The following is a 15,939-nucleotide window of genomic DNA, read 5'->3' as shown; positions in this document are numbered from 1 at the left end:
GGAACAGTTTAAAATCATTTCTGAAGATGGAAGAGTGTGTCATTAAAAATTAACTAACACTTGTAGCTGTGTTGCTAAGTGTTTCGTGTGGTGACAGTCTCTCCCAAACCTCTGCTGGCAAACAGGACCCCATTGAGCTCAGCATGTCCCCCATTAAACCATCACATCTCTGAAAATTAGAAAGCTCATTAATGGCTTTCTGCTGTGAAGCAATAAAGAGTATATTCACTGACTGGTCAGCAATTAGTGCCAACTAGTTTTTGTCGTACATTATAGAAATATTCTGGTTCAGTTATTCCAGAGCTAAAAGAAACTTTTTTTTTTAAAAAAACACTTTTTGTATTTGTGTAGGTGTATTTTACAGCCAGAAATCTCCTTTTACTTTCATTTGAAAATTCAAATACCTCTTCAGCCCACTAGACTGCTGAGAACATGAACTCATTTCCCAGTCTCCTGCTTCTTTATTGGAACAGCTCAGGTCACTGACTCAGTAGTCCCCAAAACAACAAGCTATTAGTGTCATAGTTCAGTCCTCTCTTTTCTCATTAGCATTTGTTTTTATCATGTAGTAGAGAACTTAAATCATGTAAAACAGCAGAAAGTGTGGAAAATCCACTTGAAACTCTGCCTTTGCTCCTTTGCACCAGTAATCTTCATTGAGTCAACTGGGGACCCAGCTGGGCTCCAGGAAATGTGGGGTTTTTTTAAGGTAATGGGAAATCAGAAATTAATTTCCACTGTCCTCATGGAAATGAGAGTTGCTGAAGCTCAGATGTTGTTCCATGGAGAATCTTCCAACAGGGACTACACCATAGTCACAATCCATGTCTGTGGGGTTCTGCTGTTGCAGGTCTTGGCATTTCTTTCTAACCTGTATTACAACATGTGCTTTAGAGCACCTGGCTGCTTTTGAAGACCTTTATAAGTATTTTGGTGTTTGGGGATGTAGTTTATCGGGTGTAGCTTATTTAGCACAAGCAGCATTCTCAGTGACAGATCAATACTGGGATGAGATAGTCCCAAAATTAGGACTGCTGAAGTTGGTCACCTGTGTATATAAGGTTTTGTAAATAACAGAGGAAGAAGATAGGAGAAAAACAAAAGTTAACATTACCAAGTGTAATCAAACGCTTGTCATTAATAAACTCTTAAAAAACAAAGACTTGTAAACAGTTATGTAATTGAAATAGAAACATAGGCAGTAAAAAGCTAAATGATGTTTTCTCCCCTGCTTTCCCTCCACCATCCACCTCTTAAGGAATCTTTTTTTTTTCCTAAGGAGCTCTATTAGCTATACATATTTATAAGACATCCAAGAAGATTCTTAGATTAATGTTTCTAGGACCAGAAGGACAGCCAGCACACAGACACACACACACACACAAGAAAATTCTTAAGTTTTTAATACTGATACAGTATTTCTGTAATGTTTGATCTGTATAGGCACTAAAAGATACCCTGAAGGTATCTTGCTGTCAGTGGAACATGAATGTCAGCCTTGACAGGTATCCTCTAGTGATGTTACAAAGCATATGTGGCTTATTTTAAGCAAAGCTGTCCATACCTTTGTCTTGTCTTCTTGAAATATTCCTACTTTCTCCCTAGTAGCTGTCACTTCGTTTTTGTCATCCTTAAGCTGAGAAGTAAGTTGTAAAATCTTGTTGCCTGGTTTTAATTATTTTTACTCTTGCAAACTTCTAAAACCCATTACATCTGCCTTAAAAGATACATTATATTTTTACTGATATCTGTAGAAGAAATTACCTTTTTTTTGTGATATGGTTAGCAAATTCCAGTTACTGCAAACTTTGCACTTCAGGTGTTGCCTGTCTTTTCTACTTTTAAGCCCAAATCTCTCAAAGATTGCCCATGACTTGTTCTGTGACTTTCTATGGAACTTTTCAGTTGTCAAGCTTAAATGTGTGCTTCAGTTCTTGTAGGGTCCAAGTCCAGCTCTTTCTTTAAAAACATGCTGGTAGGGATGCTTGGCAGCGCTCGGGGATCCCTGAAAGAGAGAGAAGCAGCTGGTATTTCTGCTTGCTTCTGTCTGCCAGCTTCCAGTCTCTCATGTAAAACAAGCAGCTAACGTGCTATTGACGATGTGTCAAGGGGGGAAAAAAAACCAGATAAATAAATAGAATCTCAAGAGTCAGGTAACTGGATTCCATTGATGTTTTGCCATTGAAGAAGTAAATAATGCCAGTAAAACTTTCGCTGTTGTTTAATCATAATCATACATGCATTCTGCTACATCTTGCGAAAAGTAAGGGAAATGTCCACGTTAGCTGCATTTTGCATTTGTCTGGATGTATTCTATGGGTTTCTCTCATAATTATATGAGTATGTGAATATATCAACAATTATGACACAAATGCCCATAAGGGGGGGGGGGGGGGGCGGGGGTAGTAAATAGAAGATGAAGCAATCCAGAGGAAAACAAGTTTACCACACTATGTTGGCATCCATTTTTTAAGAGGAAAAGTCCCATGTGATATAATAGAGACTTAGAACGTTTTTCATTATGCCAATCCTGTGTTTGACTGAGAGGGGCATCAGCAAAAAGTGCACACCAAAGAAAGTCTCTGAAATGTAGGTCAAAACGTATAGGGACCTGAATAAGTAAAAATGGGGGAAAAGGATTATGAAACACAAAAGTATTTAAAAATAGAATGTGACCCATGCTTAAGGGGAAGGAAATAATTTTATGTGTTCATGTTATGAATGACCCCCTATTTCATAGAAAAGAAGAGCAGGCATAGAGGATAGAGTATATAGCTTGACATACTTAGAAGTGAGGGACTTCCAGGCCATGCTGTAAACGTAAAGTTTGAAGTCTGTGCCCTCAGTCCTTCCATCAGTGGGATCAAAATCAGGAGGGTTTTTGTTGTTGATTGCAAAGATTCACTTCGAAGCAGAAGCAAAGAATGACTTCGTGTTTTTCTGTAGTAAATGGTGCTTGTATGACAGCCAGGATCTGACTTACTCTGTGTCATAAAATGGTTCACAATTTAAAAAAACAACCTAATGAACATCCCGTGAATTCCTGAAACTGAACATACATTTTTATTTTAGCACTAATGTGTGATGAGCTTTGATTAATTTATTTTAGCGGTGAGTGTTTAATACCTAGCCTTCGTGCATGGAAAACAAAAATTATTTGTGAGCTCAGCTGTGGTGCCGATGTGTAAGGTACTGAGAGCCCTTTTGGGATTTGCCAGGTGTGCCTGGCTCTGTGCTGCCTTGCCAAACTCAGCATAGAGCATAGCAGCATAGCATAGTATAGCAGGGCCTCAGGGATGATGGAGAGCACATGTAAAATACATGGTGGGATCATCTAAGTCCTGTGAAGTCTTCCCTTGCTCATTCTTTTAAGGGCAGCAGGCAGAGAACTGCCAGCTAAAGGCAGTGCTGTTGTTGAAATAGCTCTGAGACTTCAGCTGAACTTTGTAAAGGAGGATCATGGAGCACTTCTCAAAACATTAATTTAGTTTCACACTAACAAGGTAGAAGGCTACTAGTAGTACTCATCATACCTAGGACTGACTGCAGACAGAAGCCATATGATTAGCTCATGTACACGAATGAGTGGTAAGGCTGGAGTAGCTCTCCCCATTGTACTTGTAGCGTATTTATCCTGCTCAGAAATAGGCCACATGCTTTATTGACTACAGTAATAGGCAGATCTGTATCACTTAGCAATCTCTGAACGAATCTCTGCTACCCACGGGAGCTGAAGTTCCTGCTTGAACATTAACTCAGCTTTGTTGATTTGTGTCTGAAAATACCCCAAACAAAAGCAAATGGTGGTTCAGCACTTTAGGAAGAGAGACAGATGGAGAGCACAGTGCAGTGTGGTAAATGGCAGAGGTCACAGTGGGATAAAAACAATTTCAAACATACATTTTATGAAACTGGATTGTGGCTTAATTTTCCACACTTGAATGTTTTTTTTAAACCAAAGTGGTTTGTGTTTTTGGATCTGCTTTGGAAGTAACGGACGAAGATTTAGGTGAAATGGTGCATGGTTATGTGCTGTATAAAACTCCCTGTAACCTACAGGAGTTGGTTACAGAAAATGAACAGAAGAGCAGGTGATATGAAATCAAAGTTTAAATGTCTTCCAGGTAGAAATGGCATTATGTGGATAGCAAAGTATGTAATGGGACAAAGTTACTACAAAGTTACAGGGCTTTGTTAATTAGTCCGGGGGGCGGGTGGCGCTGACAAGTGGGGAGGAGCTAACAAACTTCCACATACATCCAGGAAAATGCCATTTTAAAATGTAGGTTAAAATTTCTGAATCTCCTTGCTTCAGGCTTCAGTTGTTCCTCCAGCAGGCAGTGTCTGAAGGTCCTTCAGCTTTCTGCACTGTTGGAGTCTGCAGAGGAAGCAGCTGCTTATGCATGTTTCTGGTGCTAACAAGGGCACATTGCCAAAATGCCAGTGAGTTAACCAACAAGAAACACCTGGAAGAGATCATCCAAAACCAGAATTAGCACTCACTAAATGTAGGAGTGTGGCTGGAGCTGTGTGAGATAGTTCTTGTGGGGTATTTGCCCCAGAGGTGGCACAATGGCTCGGGCAGCTGGTCTAAGTCCAAGTGTGGCAACTTCCTCTTCTGGCGCTGTAGGCTGAAACATTAGCCTTGTACCAGGCATCTTAGAGAAAGCAGCTTCCTAAAATGCACGGTGGCCTTGCAGTTACAAGGTTTGATTCTTTCCATGCCCTTTTCCTGAGAGTCAGCAACACAGCTCCTTCTGGCTTTGCCTATGGGACCAGGGCTTAGTGCAGCTGTTCTGTCCTGCTGGTGGGAAACCCCTGTGAGACTTCATCAAATTTATTTGCTTTATAAAGGTGTAGCTGGCTGACCACTCTCCAGGTTCGGTTTGTTTTGATGTTTGTGTTGTGTTCTTGGAAAGCTAGCCATGCTCCTGATATTACACAATACTAACAGAAAGCTACAAGGGACCAGACTATGTGCCAGCAGCACTTAACTTGCTGTGCGCTTTAGTATTTGGATGTGATGTGCTGGTTTTATTTCTTTATATATTTATTTGTCCCTTAGTTGAGTGGCTAAGGGACAAATCTGAAGTCAACCCTTAAATACATGGGATGTGGTAAGCATGTTTTTTACTAAGAGATATTTCTGAGGTAGTTTTTAGGTAAGGATGCACACACAAGTAAATGTGATTTGTCTTCTGCATGCATTTGGCTCAGCACATGGTTTTTGTTTCCTGTGCAGTACTTTGGAAATGTCAGCATAACTACCTCTGATTGTTTACTTCAAATCTGTGTATTAAACTTCACTTCTCTTAGGATCTCAGATTTCCCTGTTGCACCTTTTAATGGCACTGGACAAATCCTAGCTCATAGTATCATGGGGCTCTGTATCAACATTGGTGCATGTAAGTGCATGATTAACACCTGAGTGGCTGGTGATATGTTCCACTGTGATAGAGGGATATCCTGACATTGACATTTTCAGTGTCAAAATATGAAAAGCTGTAGTGGATATAGGTGTGGGAGAGCTGTGGAGTCTCTCACTCACTTGGCTAGTGAAGGGCTTGTCTGCTGTCCTTCAGACAGGAGCACATTTGAGAGCTGGACTAGCTGGCATCCTTACTTCATGCTCTTAAATTGTGTATTGCTAGTTACTCTAGGCATTACGTGGAAGTGTTAAGATTGCATAAAATACATCCATGCTTATGTTGATAATTGGAATAAGTCTCTGCCTAATACCTTGCCAGAAACTTCGGAGAGTCTTGGATTAGTTCCTCATATATTTGTCACTGGTTTGATGGTCAATTATGCCTATGGGTTTATTGTGAATTTATCAATATTTTTGCATGACAGGTCACAGTAATGAAAGGCAGTAGTAGGAATAAGGATCACTCAACAGAAGGTGAAGGAACTGGGAAGCGACCGAAAAGGAAGTGTCTTCAGTGGCATCCCCTGCTTGCCAAGAAACTCCTTGACTTCTCTGAAGAGGAAGAAGAGGAAGAAGAGGAGGAAGATATTGATAAGGTATATTTAACTGGATGCTTTGACCATAGATGGTTAACGGTGGATCGGATTCTCCCTAGCTGTGGTTTTTATTTTGTGTTGTCTCGTTCTCTTTTGTGAAGAAGCACAGCCAATAAAAAGTGATGCGGTGCCTGTACGGCTGTAGAGGCAGGTAGTGACACAAGAAAGTGAATTGTCAATCATTCCTTCAAAATAGTGGACAAATTCACACAAACTGTGATAGTTTTATCTGCTCTGTTTTAATAATGTGTTGCACATCCTAATCTTGATTGCTCAAAGTGGGTTTTTGATGTGCTTTTTTTTTAATTGCTTATTTTAGACATGAGGTTGGTTTGTGCTTGGTGTCTGCTTCTAGTGGCTCTGAAGGGCATACCAAACTAAAAGTTTTCCTTCTTCTTTTCTAAAGATAAAAAACTACAAAGATTTAAAAGGGAAAAAGAAGGAAAAAGCTGTAAACAATTTTTACTATCTTTGCACGTGAAATTCAAGTTATCCTCCAGAGTACTGACTGCACAGCTGAGGTAATCTGTCTCTGGTTTGACACTTGGTATTTTGGTACTGTTCAGTGCCTCTGACCTTAACCCTTTTTTCATGAGGACCCTGCCATGTGGCACCTCACACTTTTACAGTTAGACTCATTCTCCATAACAAGAAGTGGGAATTGTTTATGCAGATGTGATGATTCCATCATGTGGATAGCATTCATATCTGTATCTCCTTGGTGCTTTCCTAAGGCAGGAATGGGAACGTCAGTGCTGACGAGACTGCCTTGAGCCACACACTGATAAGAGAGGGTGACCTTGACAAGGATGAGTCTGATTCTCTGATGGTGCTTTCTGTTGACCTTACAGGCCCTTTCACAACGTGGGTATAAAACAGTAGCGTCGCAGTTAGGTAGAAGGTGGTTTTCTGTCTCATGCAATAAGTTCTGTGGCTCGTCCCTTGTAGGAATGGTACACTGGCCTGTAAGTGGAGAGAGCACATTTTGCAGTGTATTCTGTTGAGATTTGCCCTCTGCCTCTGCTGGGCAGCTGTGTGGTGGCTGCACTGCTGTGCTGCTGACAGGCTGAGCAGTGACCAGCAGGAGATGGGGAAAGAGCTGACAAACTAACAAACTGTTACCTGTTCCTCCTTGTGTGCTCTGTAGTTGCAAACACGAATAATCAAAGTCCAATCACTAAGGCGATTTCTAGGTTGTCAGAAGGGGGTAGGAAGGATCTCCTCCCTCCAGCCCCTTTAGCACTGTTACTAGAGAATGGTCCTCAGCTTAGAAATTGTTCCACTTGGAAGTCGGTGTTAAGTCTTGCAGAGAGCATGAACAAACCTTGGACTGTCAGGTGAGGAGGTTTGATGTAGAACTCTGCACTGTCTGGATGGAACAGATGGCCTTTGGAGACAGCTGTGTGCATCCATGTGCCTCTCCCTCACTCCCATGCAGCGCACACAGTCTGTCTTTGTGCAAAGCGCGGATAACTGAGCTTACACCCCTTCCCTTTCGGTTCTGCCAGGTGCCGCTCCTTGGCCCTGATGGTTTAGAGCAGGATGCTGATGAGACTGAAGATGACGAGTCCTCAGAGCAACGAGCTCGCCGACCAATGAATGCATTTCTCTTGTTCTGCAAACGCCACCGCTCTCTTGTGCGGAAAGAACACCCTCGCCTCGATAATCGTGGCGCAACCAAGATCTTGGCAGATTGGTGGTCTGTTCTAGATCCAAAAGAAAAACAGAAATACACTGACATGGCCAAGGAGGTATGTTCTCTCTGAATGGTGGATGTAAAGGGAGTTCACTACATATTTGTCTTCTTTTTCTCTGTGTATTAAATGTTTTCTGTGGGATCTTTCTCTTCCCTCCGTTCCTCAGCTTCACCAGTGGGATTATGGTGCCCAGAGCAGCTGCTGTTCTTGCTTTAATTCACTTGATCCTTTGGACCAGCATAAAAAGCAGTTGGTCTGTGTACACAAACTAACCTGGCTCCAGTAGTCATTGCTGTAAATATATGCACTTTGTGATTGTATCGCCTGATAATTTCTGCAGTACAAGCATTAGCATAAGGATAGTGGCCATTGTAAACAATAACATACAGTTCAGTGTCAGCTGACTAGTGATACTTGGCTGTGCATTTGATACCAGTGATGCCAGCTACTGTAATACAGGTGGACTAAACCAAAGGCACAGTCAAGAAATTTAGTCCCTTTTTGCCTTTGATGCTAAAGAATTAAAAAATTACTAGTGTTTCTTGAAGTACATTCCCCATTAACCACTTTCTGATACAGCAAGATTTGGTGAGTCCAATACCAGATCAAAGAGCAGTGCTTAATCAGAGTCTGTTAACTGGGAGCAAGGAAAGGAGATTTATCCCTGTATTTCACAAAGTATCTGTATGTCAACTTAAAATTTAAATGAGCATTTTTAAGAAATAGCTTTCTTGATAAGCTGTTGCCAAGAAGGCTATGGTTATTGATAGTAGAGTGAGAAGGACACAGCCAATTACTTAGGCGGATAACCTGACCCCAGAACTGATCCCCATGATTACCTGTATGATACAGATTGCGGGTAACCTTTGAATTCAATCTTAATAACTAATGGAACACCAGTGAGAAGGAAAAACATCTCTCTCTTTTGTTGAGTATGGTAGCACACTGTGGGAAGTGCAGATAGCTGTGAAACAGTTGGGAAAACTATTATCCATGCCTGCCCTGCAAACTCAAGGTGTCTGCTACCATTAACACGATCTAAGGTCTGTCTGTTCAGTAGATTGTGTGAGAATGGAAAGGCCCACAGGATAAACAAAGTGTTTAGCATGGCAGGTCCTTTCTGAAGCAGGGTCTGTAGTACCTCTGTAGTTCCTCCTCTGTGGCACAGTATTCAAACGTTTGAGTCTCAGCTTTGTCCAGCCATTCCAGTTTTGTTCTGCATTGCTGTTTACAAGTTAGTGATACTTCTCTAAATGTGTGGGGAAAGGGCAATTAGAAGGTTCAGTACAGATGCAGAAGAAGGAAAGATGAGAACAATGAAATGATTTTTGGAAGAAACAAACCCAGTGTGACTGTTTTTCTTAGCCTTTTGTCTTGCTGAAGGCAACTTGTTCATTAAGAAGGAAAATAATTGCAGAACTTCTGTATGAAGTGACAGATCTGAAACTATTAATCATATTGTTATAGAAATCATTGTTCCTGTAGTGATTTTTTTTTTGGCATGAAGAACAAATTGTATATTCAACGTCAAAGCAGAACAATAAATCTAAGGAGTTTACATCATCATAAGTAGTTCTAAGAATGTGTAGAAGAGAGATAGTGTGTAATTTTTATTCTTTAAACAGTGTATGTTACAGCAATAATTAGCAGCTATAATGTGCTGTTGAATATATTTGGGCCTTCTTCACCAACAAGCCTATTCTCTGTGTGTGGATTGATCGTTTTATTGTAGCACTTGCTTTTCACAGAACCACAGAATGATGGGGTTGGAAGGAGCCTCTGGGGAGATCATCTAATCCAACCCACTACTCAAGCAGATTCACCTACAGCAGGTTGCACAGGTTCACTGTAGGTAGGCTTACTGCTGGGACTGCCAAAAAGAGGTTAATGCAAACTGTAGTGAGAACTGTTGTTGGCATTCTTCTTTTTCCTAAAGAGAATTTATTTAAAAATCAAGAAGGTGAATGCCTTTGGAAGATAAAAATGCCATTGCACCAATGATCTGTTTGAGTACCTATATAAGCTCGCTGAGGTTTAAGATAAAGTGAGTAATCTTCTGTTACTTAAATATAGCTTTTCAGTGTCCTTTGACTTCATATTTCACTGGGCAGCCTCTAGCCACTGTCCTGGCAGGAAACACATCTCCCAGAGGACGCTCTATCATGTCTGCTCTCCATATTGTATACCCTGGGCGTCCAGATCACTCTTTCAGAGAGAAAGGGTAGGCCTTACAGAAGTGGTCTCTCCTGCAGTGGCTACAGTCCCTGTTCTTCTACGGTCTCTAGAATGTTTTTTACTACTCGTTGCTGTAGCTTCCAAAATCATTTGGGTTTGGTCATGTGCCATGCAAGAAGCTTTCAGTTTCTTACCTGCTTACTACTAGCAGTGATTTTATCTCAGCAGTATGCATGTCAATGCACTTGTTTATTTATTTACATATGTCTAGCTGTATGCAAGATCTGGCATTTTGGAGGATAGTGAGGCACCCAAACTTTTTGCCAACTGGAATTATGAGAAGTTCCCTAGTAGACTGGACATATGTCCCTGACTCCCACTGAGAGGCTCATCAGGTCTCTAGTTCATTCAGGCACTTTGGAAAATCCCATTATGTACCTGTCTGCACCTTGGGGTGCTTTAATTATCTGGAAAAACTGGCCCCGCACTCCCTCTATTTTCAGTCTTGTGGTTTATGGTCTCTTGTAGCAACAACTGCCCTGGAGACCTGGTGCTGCACCTGCAGAGCTTGATGTCTGCTTTTGCTGGTGTTACCTTTATGAGTAGGCTTTCTATTTCTATCCTGCAGAGTTCCTAGATCAGCTTAAATCTGAAAGTTTCCCTGCCTGGGATATAAGCCCTGTAGCTGATAGATACTCAAAGAGGAACCAGAAGTGTTGCTGTACTTTTTAGCATTTTCCTTCACTGAGGGAAATTAATCTGGCCACTCATAAATATGCACCAGCATTTTTATTTGCTTCAGTAATAAGGGTAGTGTTCTTCTGTTAACTCTTACAGGATTTACTGGGAGTGTTCAGCTGTTTTAGAAAGTATCTGGCGAGATTGATATTGTTCAATTCCCTTGCTAGAAGACACTTCATTTTTAAATACATCTTTGCATCAGCAAGATCCAGGCAGTCAGGATTGTGTCCTGTAGGGAGCAGCCTGATAAATGTGATTAGACATTGGAGTGGACTGACCCTTGAGGTGGTGGAGTCAGCATCCCTGGAGGTGTTTAAGGAAAGACTGATGTGCCATGGTGTAGTTGGTAAGGTGTGTTGGTCCATAGGTTGGACTTGATCTCAGAGGTCTTTTCCAACCTCACTTACTGTGTGGTTCTGCTGCCATTCAGTGGCCGAGCTGAACACTTCTCCCAGCTGGTCCTCAGCCAGTGTTGCCTCACGTCCAGTCAGCCAGACTGGGAACTTGCTGGCCTTGTGGTGCCACTGCTTTGGCAGCTGCCTCAGGGTAGGAGGGGACAAATGTCTCCAGCTTGCTGGCTGGAGTTTGGCAAGTCCACTGGCTGACGTATGGACTGTAACATGTGTAATGCGAGCCCTGCATCCTTCAGGAGTGAAAAATGGAGTGTTGTATTTTCTGGGGAATTTGTTTTTAATGTTAGATCTCTGGAATTCATGTGACATTTAATAGCATACATTTAAAGTTAAGCACGTGCTAACAGCTAGCCTGAGGTGTAGCTGGAATCCACTTGTGAGCTGCTGTTCCTACCACAACTAGAGAAAGCCAATCTTTTTTTATTTGGTGATGAAAGCAACTTGGGGAGTTTTAACGTCAGTTCTGAAGTGGCACCGGTCCCGCTGCATAACACAACATTCTCCAGGCTTTCACAAAACAGAAATAAGGCATCGGACCAGTCCCACAGACACATCTTGTTCTATTTCTTACCTGGAACTTTGGGACATGACCCTGCCAGGCAGTCTCTGCCATTTGTTGTGGAAAGCAAGGTGGTGTCTTTGCATTCCAGGTTAGGTACTTATGTTTGGGTTGGGTTTTTTGTGGTTTTCTTTGGTTGGTTTGGTTTGCCTGTGTTTTGGGCTTTTTAAAATCAGTTTTAGACATCTGCTTAGACTGGCTGTGTTAAGTTGCTTTATTGCACAGTTGGTCAAAGGGAGGAAAACAATAAACTCCACTATTGTCTTTGACCTTTTCTTGTTACTGTGTAGCTCAGTTAAGTTACTTTCTCATGACCTGGTAAGCAAAATGTATCTGTTTTTTTCAGGTCTTGGTCTAGTAGTCACAAAAATCAATAATGAAAGGCTTTTTGAGATTTGGATCAGGCCTCTGTATGCATTTATAAAAAGTACTTCTTGGCCATTGTTTAACTTCTTAAATTTTCTTTTCCTTTATCTTATGTGTTGAAACTGAACTGTTCCAATGAGTTGTCCTCCCTCGGTTTGCTCCCTTCCCTTCAGAAACTGCAGTTAATGTTCACTTCTTGGCTTTGCAGAGAAAAAAAAGACATTAATGCAGCTCACTTGAATTGCTCTTGTTGAAAACTGATTAAAAGCTTATTGCAGCCTCATCTCACAAATGGCATCCATTCTGGTTCTCTTTTGATGGGCAGCCTGTCGGCTTGTCAGATTACTCAGTAGAATAATTCAATTACTCAAAGCAGCATTGCTGATATGAAGAGCTTATGTAGCTCATTGCTAGCAACTCTGTGCTTTTCACTCTGCAGGCTGGAAACATGATTTGTGAGTGGGCTGTGGCTTTAACAATGGAAGGCAAAGCTGCTTCGTCGTGTATTTCCTTTCCTCCTCTTCCCTTACCCTCCCCTTCCTATCCCTTCCCTCCACCAGGCTATTTTTGTGGTCTGTTGAGCTCCCAAAGCAAACTGAGGGAAAAGGAAAAGGAGTGAGGTGAGCGGTGTCGCAGTCCTTCCTTTGCAGATTTAATACATACACCCTATTCAGAAAATACAGTGTGTATGTGGGTCAGCGATCCCTGCAGATTTTTATTATTTATAGCCATTTCTATAAATACAGGACTTCACACAGCAGGGTTCACGCAGTGCTGTGTTTCTTGTAAACCGAAACGTTTTTATCTGTGCTATGGTCTGGAGGTAGCAAGTGCCAGCTCAGAAGGGGAAGATGGAAATGAAAGAAAGCAATGCACATGTGATGGTGACCCTGCCACAAGGCAGACTGTTGAGCTGGGAAAACACCGTAGTGGCTCTAGCAGAGGACAAGGCTTTCAGTGCTTTTTCTGTATTTGATGCCCAAGAGACTTTTTTTCCTCTCTGTATTTCTGTGCATGCATGTGCATGAAACATAGGTGCTTCTCTGTGCCATGACTGGGACTGATGACAGCTGTGTGGGTGGGGAACATGTAATCACAGAACAAACTTCCTGCGTCTGCCCTGCCACGTACTTCCAAGCACAAAACTGCTCTTTTGGTTGTTTGCTGCCATTGAGAGCTACCCAGCTGTAAAGGGGTGTTGGGTTCCTTCTCCCTGTGGTGAGCACTGGTACTTGCTGGGTAGGCTCCCACAGCAGCAAGTTCTGTACACCCCTATCAGTTGTTAGGCAAACATCTGCAGCTGGAATGTGTGGCATGTTCCTCTGATTTGCCAGTTCTCAACCTTGCATAGCAACACATGTAAAATACTGAAACGCAGTCTTTCTGTTACTGTTAACATTCAAAAATCTTGGTTTAATGTGGGCAGTAAGATTCTTGGAAAACGGTGGTGGTTTGTTTTGTGAATAAAATAGATCCTGGTCCTTTCCCCCATCCTCCAAACTGTGGGATCCAGACCCTTTCCCCCATCCCCCCATGTGTAGTTTGGCTTCCTTTGTTTTGCTGCCTCATACCAAGAACACAGCAAACAACTGAGATGTGTGCTTGGGTGCTCAAGGCCAAAGAATGTTTTAAATGGTCACAGTTTGTCTTATGCAGCCATACAGCATGGTACGTTTCGGAAGGAGCATTGGGATGGTGTATCACAAGACACTGAATATGACATTATATTGGTTGTGATTTGTTTTCGCTGCCTGGTTTGGGAAAGCATATACTCAAATATTCTAAAATACAGAACTATTAGAGAAGAATGAGTGCAAGGTAAGGCATCATACTACGCTTACTGCTAAATGTGTGTTTTTAATTCAAACTAGAAGGTAAACCTGCAAAAGAATTCAAGTATCTGTTTCTCAGAGCGTGTGCATACAAGTGCTGGGAAGCAGTTTGCAGGATCAGAACTTCAGCCTGCTCTGGGTAATAGACCCTCAGGAGAGGAAAGAGAAAACCCACTTCTTTTGATACAATTCTACTTATCTTAATATTTCTTCTTAGCAAATTGTGTTGGTGGTTGAACTCTAAGCATGTGATTAAACTGTTAAAAAATCAAGGTACTTAAGGATTAGTTACTGTATTAAATCCTCTTACATGCAGTGTTCTGTGTTGCCCTGTTTAGAGTATATTGTCATGAATGGTAATTTTTGTTTTCTTTTCTAGTACAAGGATGCATTTATGAAAGCAAACCCAGGGTACAAGTGGTGCCCCACAACCAACAAACCTGTGAAAACCCAGGCATCCAGTGTTACAAACAGGAAAAAGCTATGGGCCATTGCATCAGAGTCTGCAAAAGACTTACCGAGCCCAAGGAAAGTAACCAAAAGTGAAGAAATGCCACAACTTAACTTTGGGATGGCAGGTGAGATTTCCGTCCATGTTACTCAGCTGTAGCATCCTCATTTTGTCTGGGGATGTGGTATTGAAATTGAACTGGGATACCAGTTTTCTTTACTGCACATGGTACTGTAGTGTCCCAGATTAAGTTTCCAAAACTGTAGTTAAACCTCTGTGTAACAACATTCTAAAATCTTCCATAGTGCATGATTTATTTTCCGGAGTCAAGTCCAGATATGAGGCATGCTAACTCATACCCCACGTAGGGCCCAGATTTGATAGATTTTTGATTCCAGCTTATCTGCTGTTAGAGACTTTCATTCTCTGGTCAAAAAGGAAAGTACTGATTGTGTGCATTCTGTTTTTCTGTCATAAAAAGCTTACTCTGTCCAGTAATTTACTGTTTGCAAAAATAATTTTGGTGGTGTCTCTGAAGTTGGATATGTTAATATTCTTGTAGATTAATGTACCAGTGGGGTTAACTTTTCTGTATTTAAATCAAAGGAAGCATAATGTAATTGCACTTAAATGTGCTCTTTTGCCCATTATGTCTTGGAGAAGCGAATTCTAAACTTCTCAACATTTGAAGAAAAAAAAGAAGTATGTGAAGAAGTGTAGGTGGAGTGTCTGAACTGGTGAAAAGCAGATAATCTCTCACTGATAATCCATAAATAGCAGGACTGTTGTAATCATGACCTTGAAATACAGGGACAATAATGTTAAATACTGGCACCTTAGGAACCTAACAGTAAGGTAGAAGAAAAATTTTTTCCTTGACATTCCTTTTTCCCTTTTTTTCCTTTTTTTTTTTCCTTGTTTAAAGTTTCAGATGCATCAATATTTATAAAAATAGGAACATTCTTTTTTTTTTTTTTTTTTGTCATATCCTACCTGGTTTATGACAGGTGTGTAGCAGATAGGACTTTCCTGCTTAGAGAGAGGTGGAGAGTAGAAAATGGTTTTATGGAACAAGTGTAAAAGGATGAAAAGGGATAAAGAGGCATGTATACCTTAGTATAGTGGTATGAAAATTCCTGTAATGAAATTCCTTCTGGCTCTTCAGGAACTGTGAAATGTGATCAAAATAAAAGTTTTTCATGCTGCATAGTTCCAGTATATAGGAGACCAGTTCCAAAACTCACAAGCCCCTTCAGACCATTCTGCTTTTGCTTTTAGAGGAGTCATTTCTATGCTCCTTAAATATTTGTTGATTTAACACAAAGAACAAGTAACAAGCCTTAATCTGCTTCTCATTCAGCCCCCAATGCTCCCGCTGGGCTATCCTAATGTCAAGTTTTTGAGTACAGAGGTCTTGAATCAACACCTGTCAGAGTAGGGGACAGAGAAATTAAGAATTAATTAGAAACTAATCCATTGTTTTATCTATAGAGCCTTTCATTTCTGAAGAAAGTCCTTTTGTGCTACCTGTGATCGTTTGTTTTTTTTTTTCTGCAGGGTGAGTAAATGAGCATAGTAATTCATAAGGATCTTGCTCCAGTCCTCATGCCAGTGGAGGCTGGCAATATCTTGGGTATAAGAATAGTTCATAAAAATGATGACAGCTTCTGACAGAGATGTT

At 41.2% G+C, this 15,939-nt stretch overlaps 1 protein-coding gene across 13 annotated transcripts in view; it reads left to right on the top strand.

The window, feature by feature from the left end:
- The window catches only part of BBX (BBX high mobility group box domain containing), a 152,620-nt gene that overhangs the window by 71,786 nt on the left and 64,895 nt on the right, over positions 1-15,939 (top strand). For all 13 annotated transcript variants that reach the window (XM_039557701.1, XM_039557688.1, XM_039557683.1 and 10 more), the window contains 3 exons: positions 5,854-6,024; positions 7,533-7,775; positions 14,187-14,385. In XM_039557701.1, coding sequence (XP_039413635.1) covers positions 5,863-6,024; positions 7,533-7,775; positions 14,187-14,385 — 604 coding nt within the window. In that variant the 5' untranslated portion in view covers positions 5,854-5,862. The remainder of the gene's footprint in view (positions 1-5,853; positions 6,025-7,532; positions 7,776-14,186; positions 14,386-15,939) is intronic.

Source organism: Corvus cornix, chromosome 1, assembly GCF_000738735.6.
Source record: "Corvus cornix cornix isolate S_Up_H32 chromosome 1, ASM73873v5, whole genome shotgun sequence".
In the NCBI taxonomy this organism is placed as follows: domain Eukaryota; kingdom Metazoa; phylum Chordata; class Aves; order Passeriformes; family Corvidae; genus Corvus; species Corvus cornix.
The sequence above is the reverse complement of the archived record's forward strand: the minus strand, read 5'-3'. Positions and strand labels throughout refer to the sequence as shown.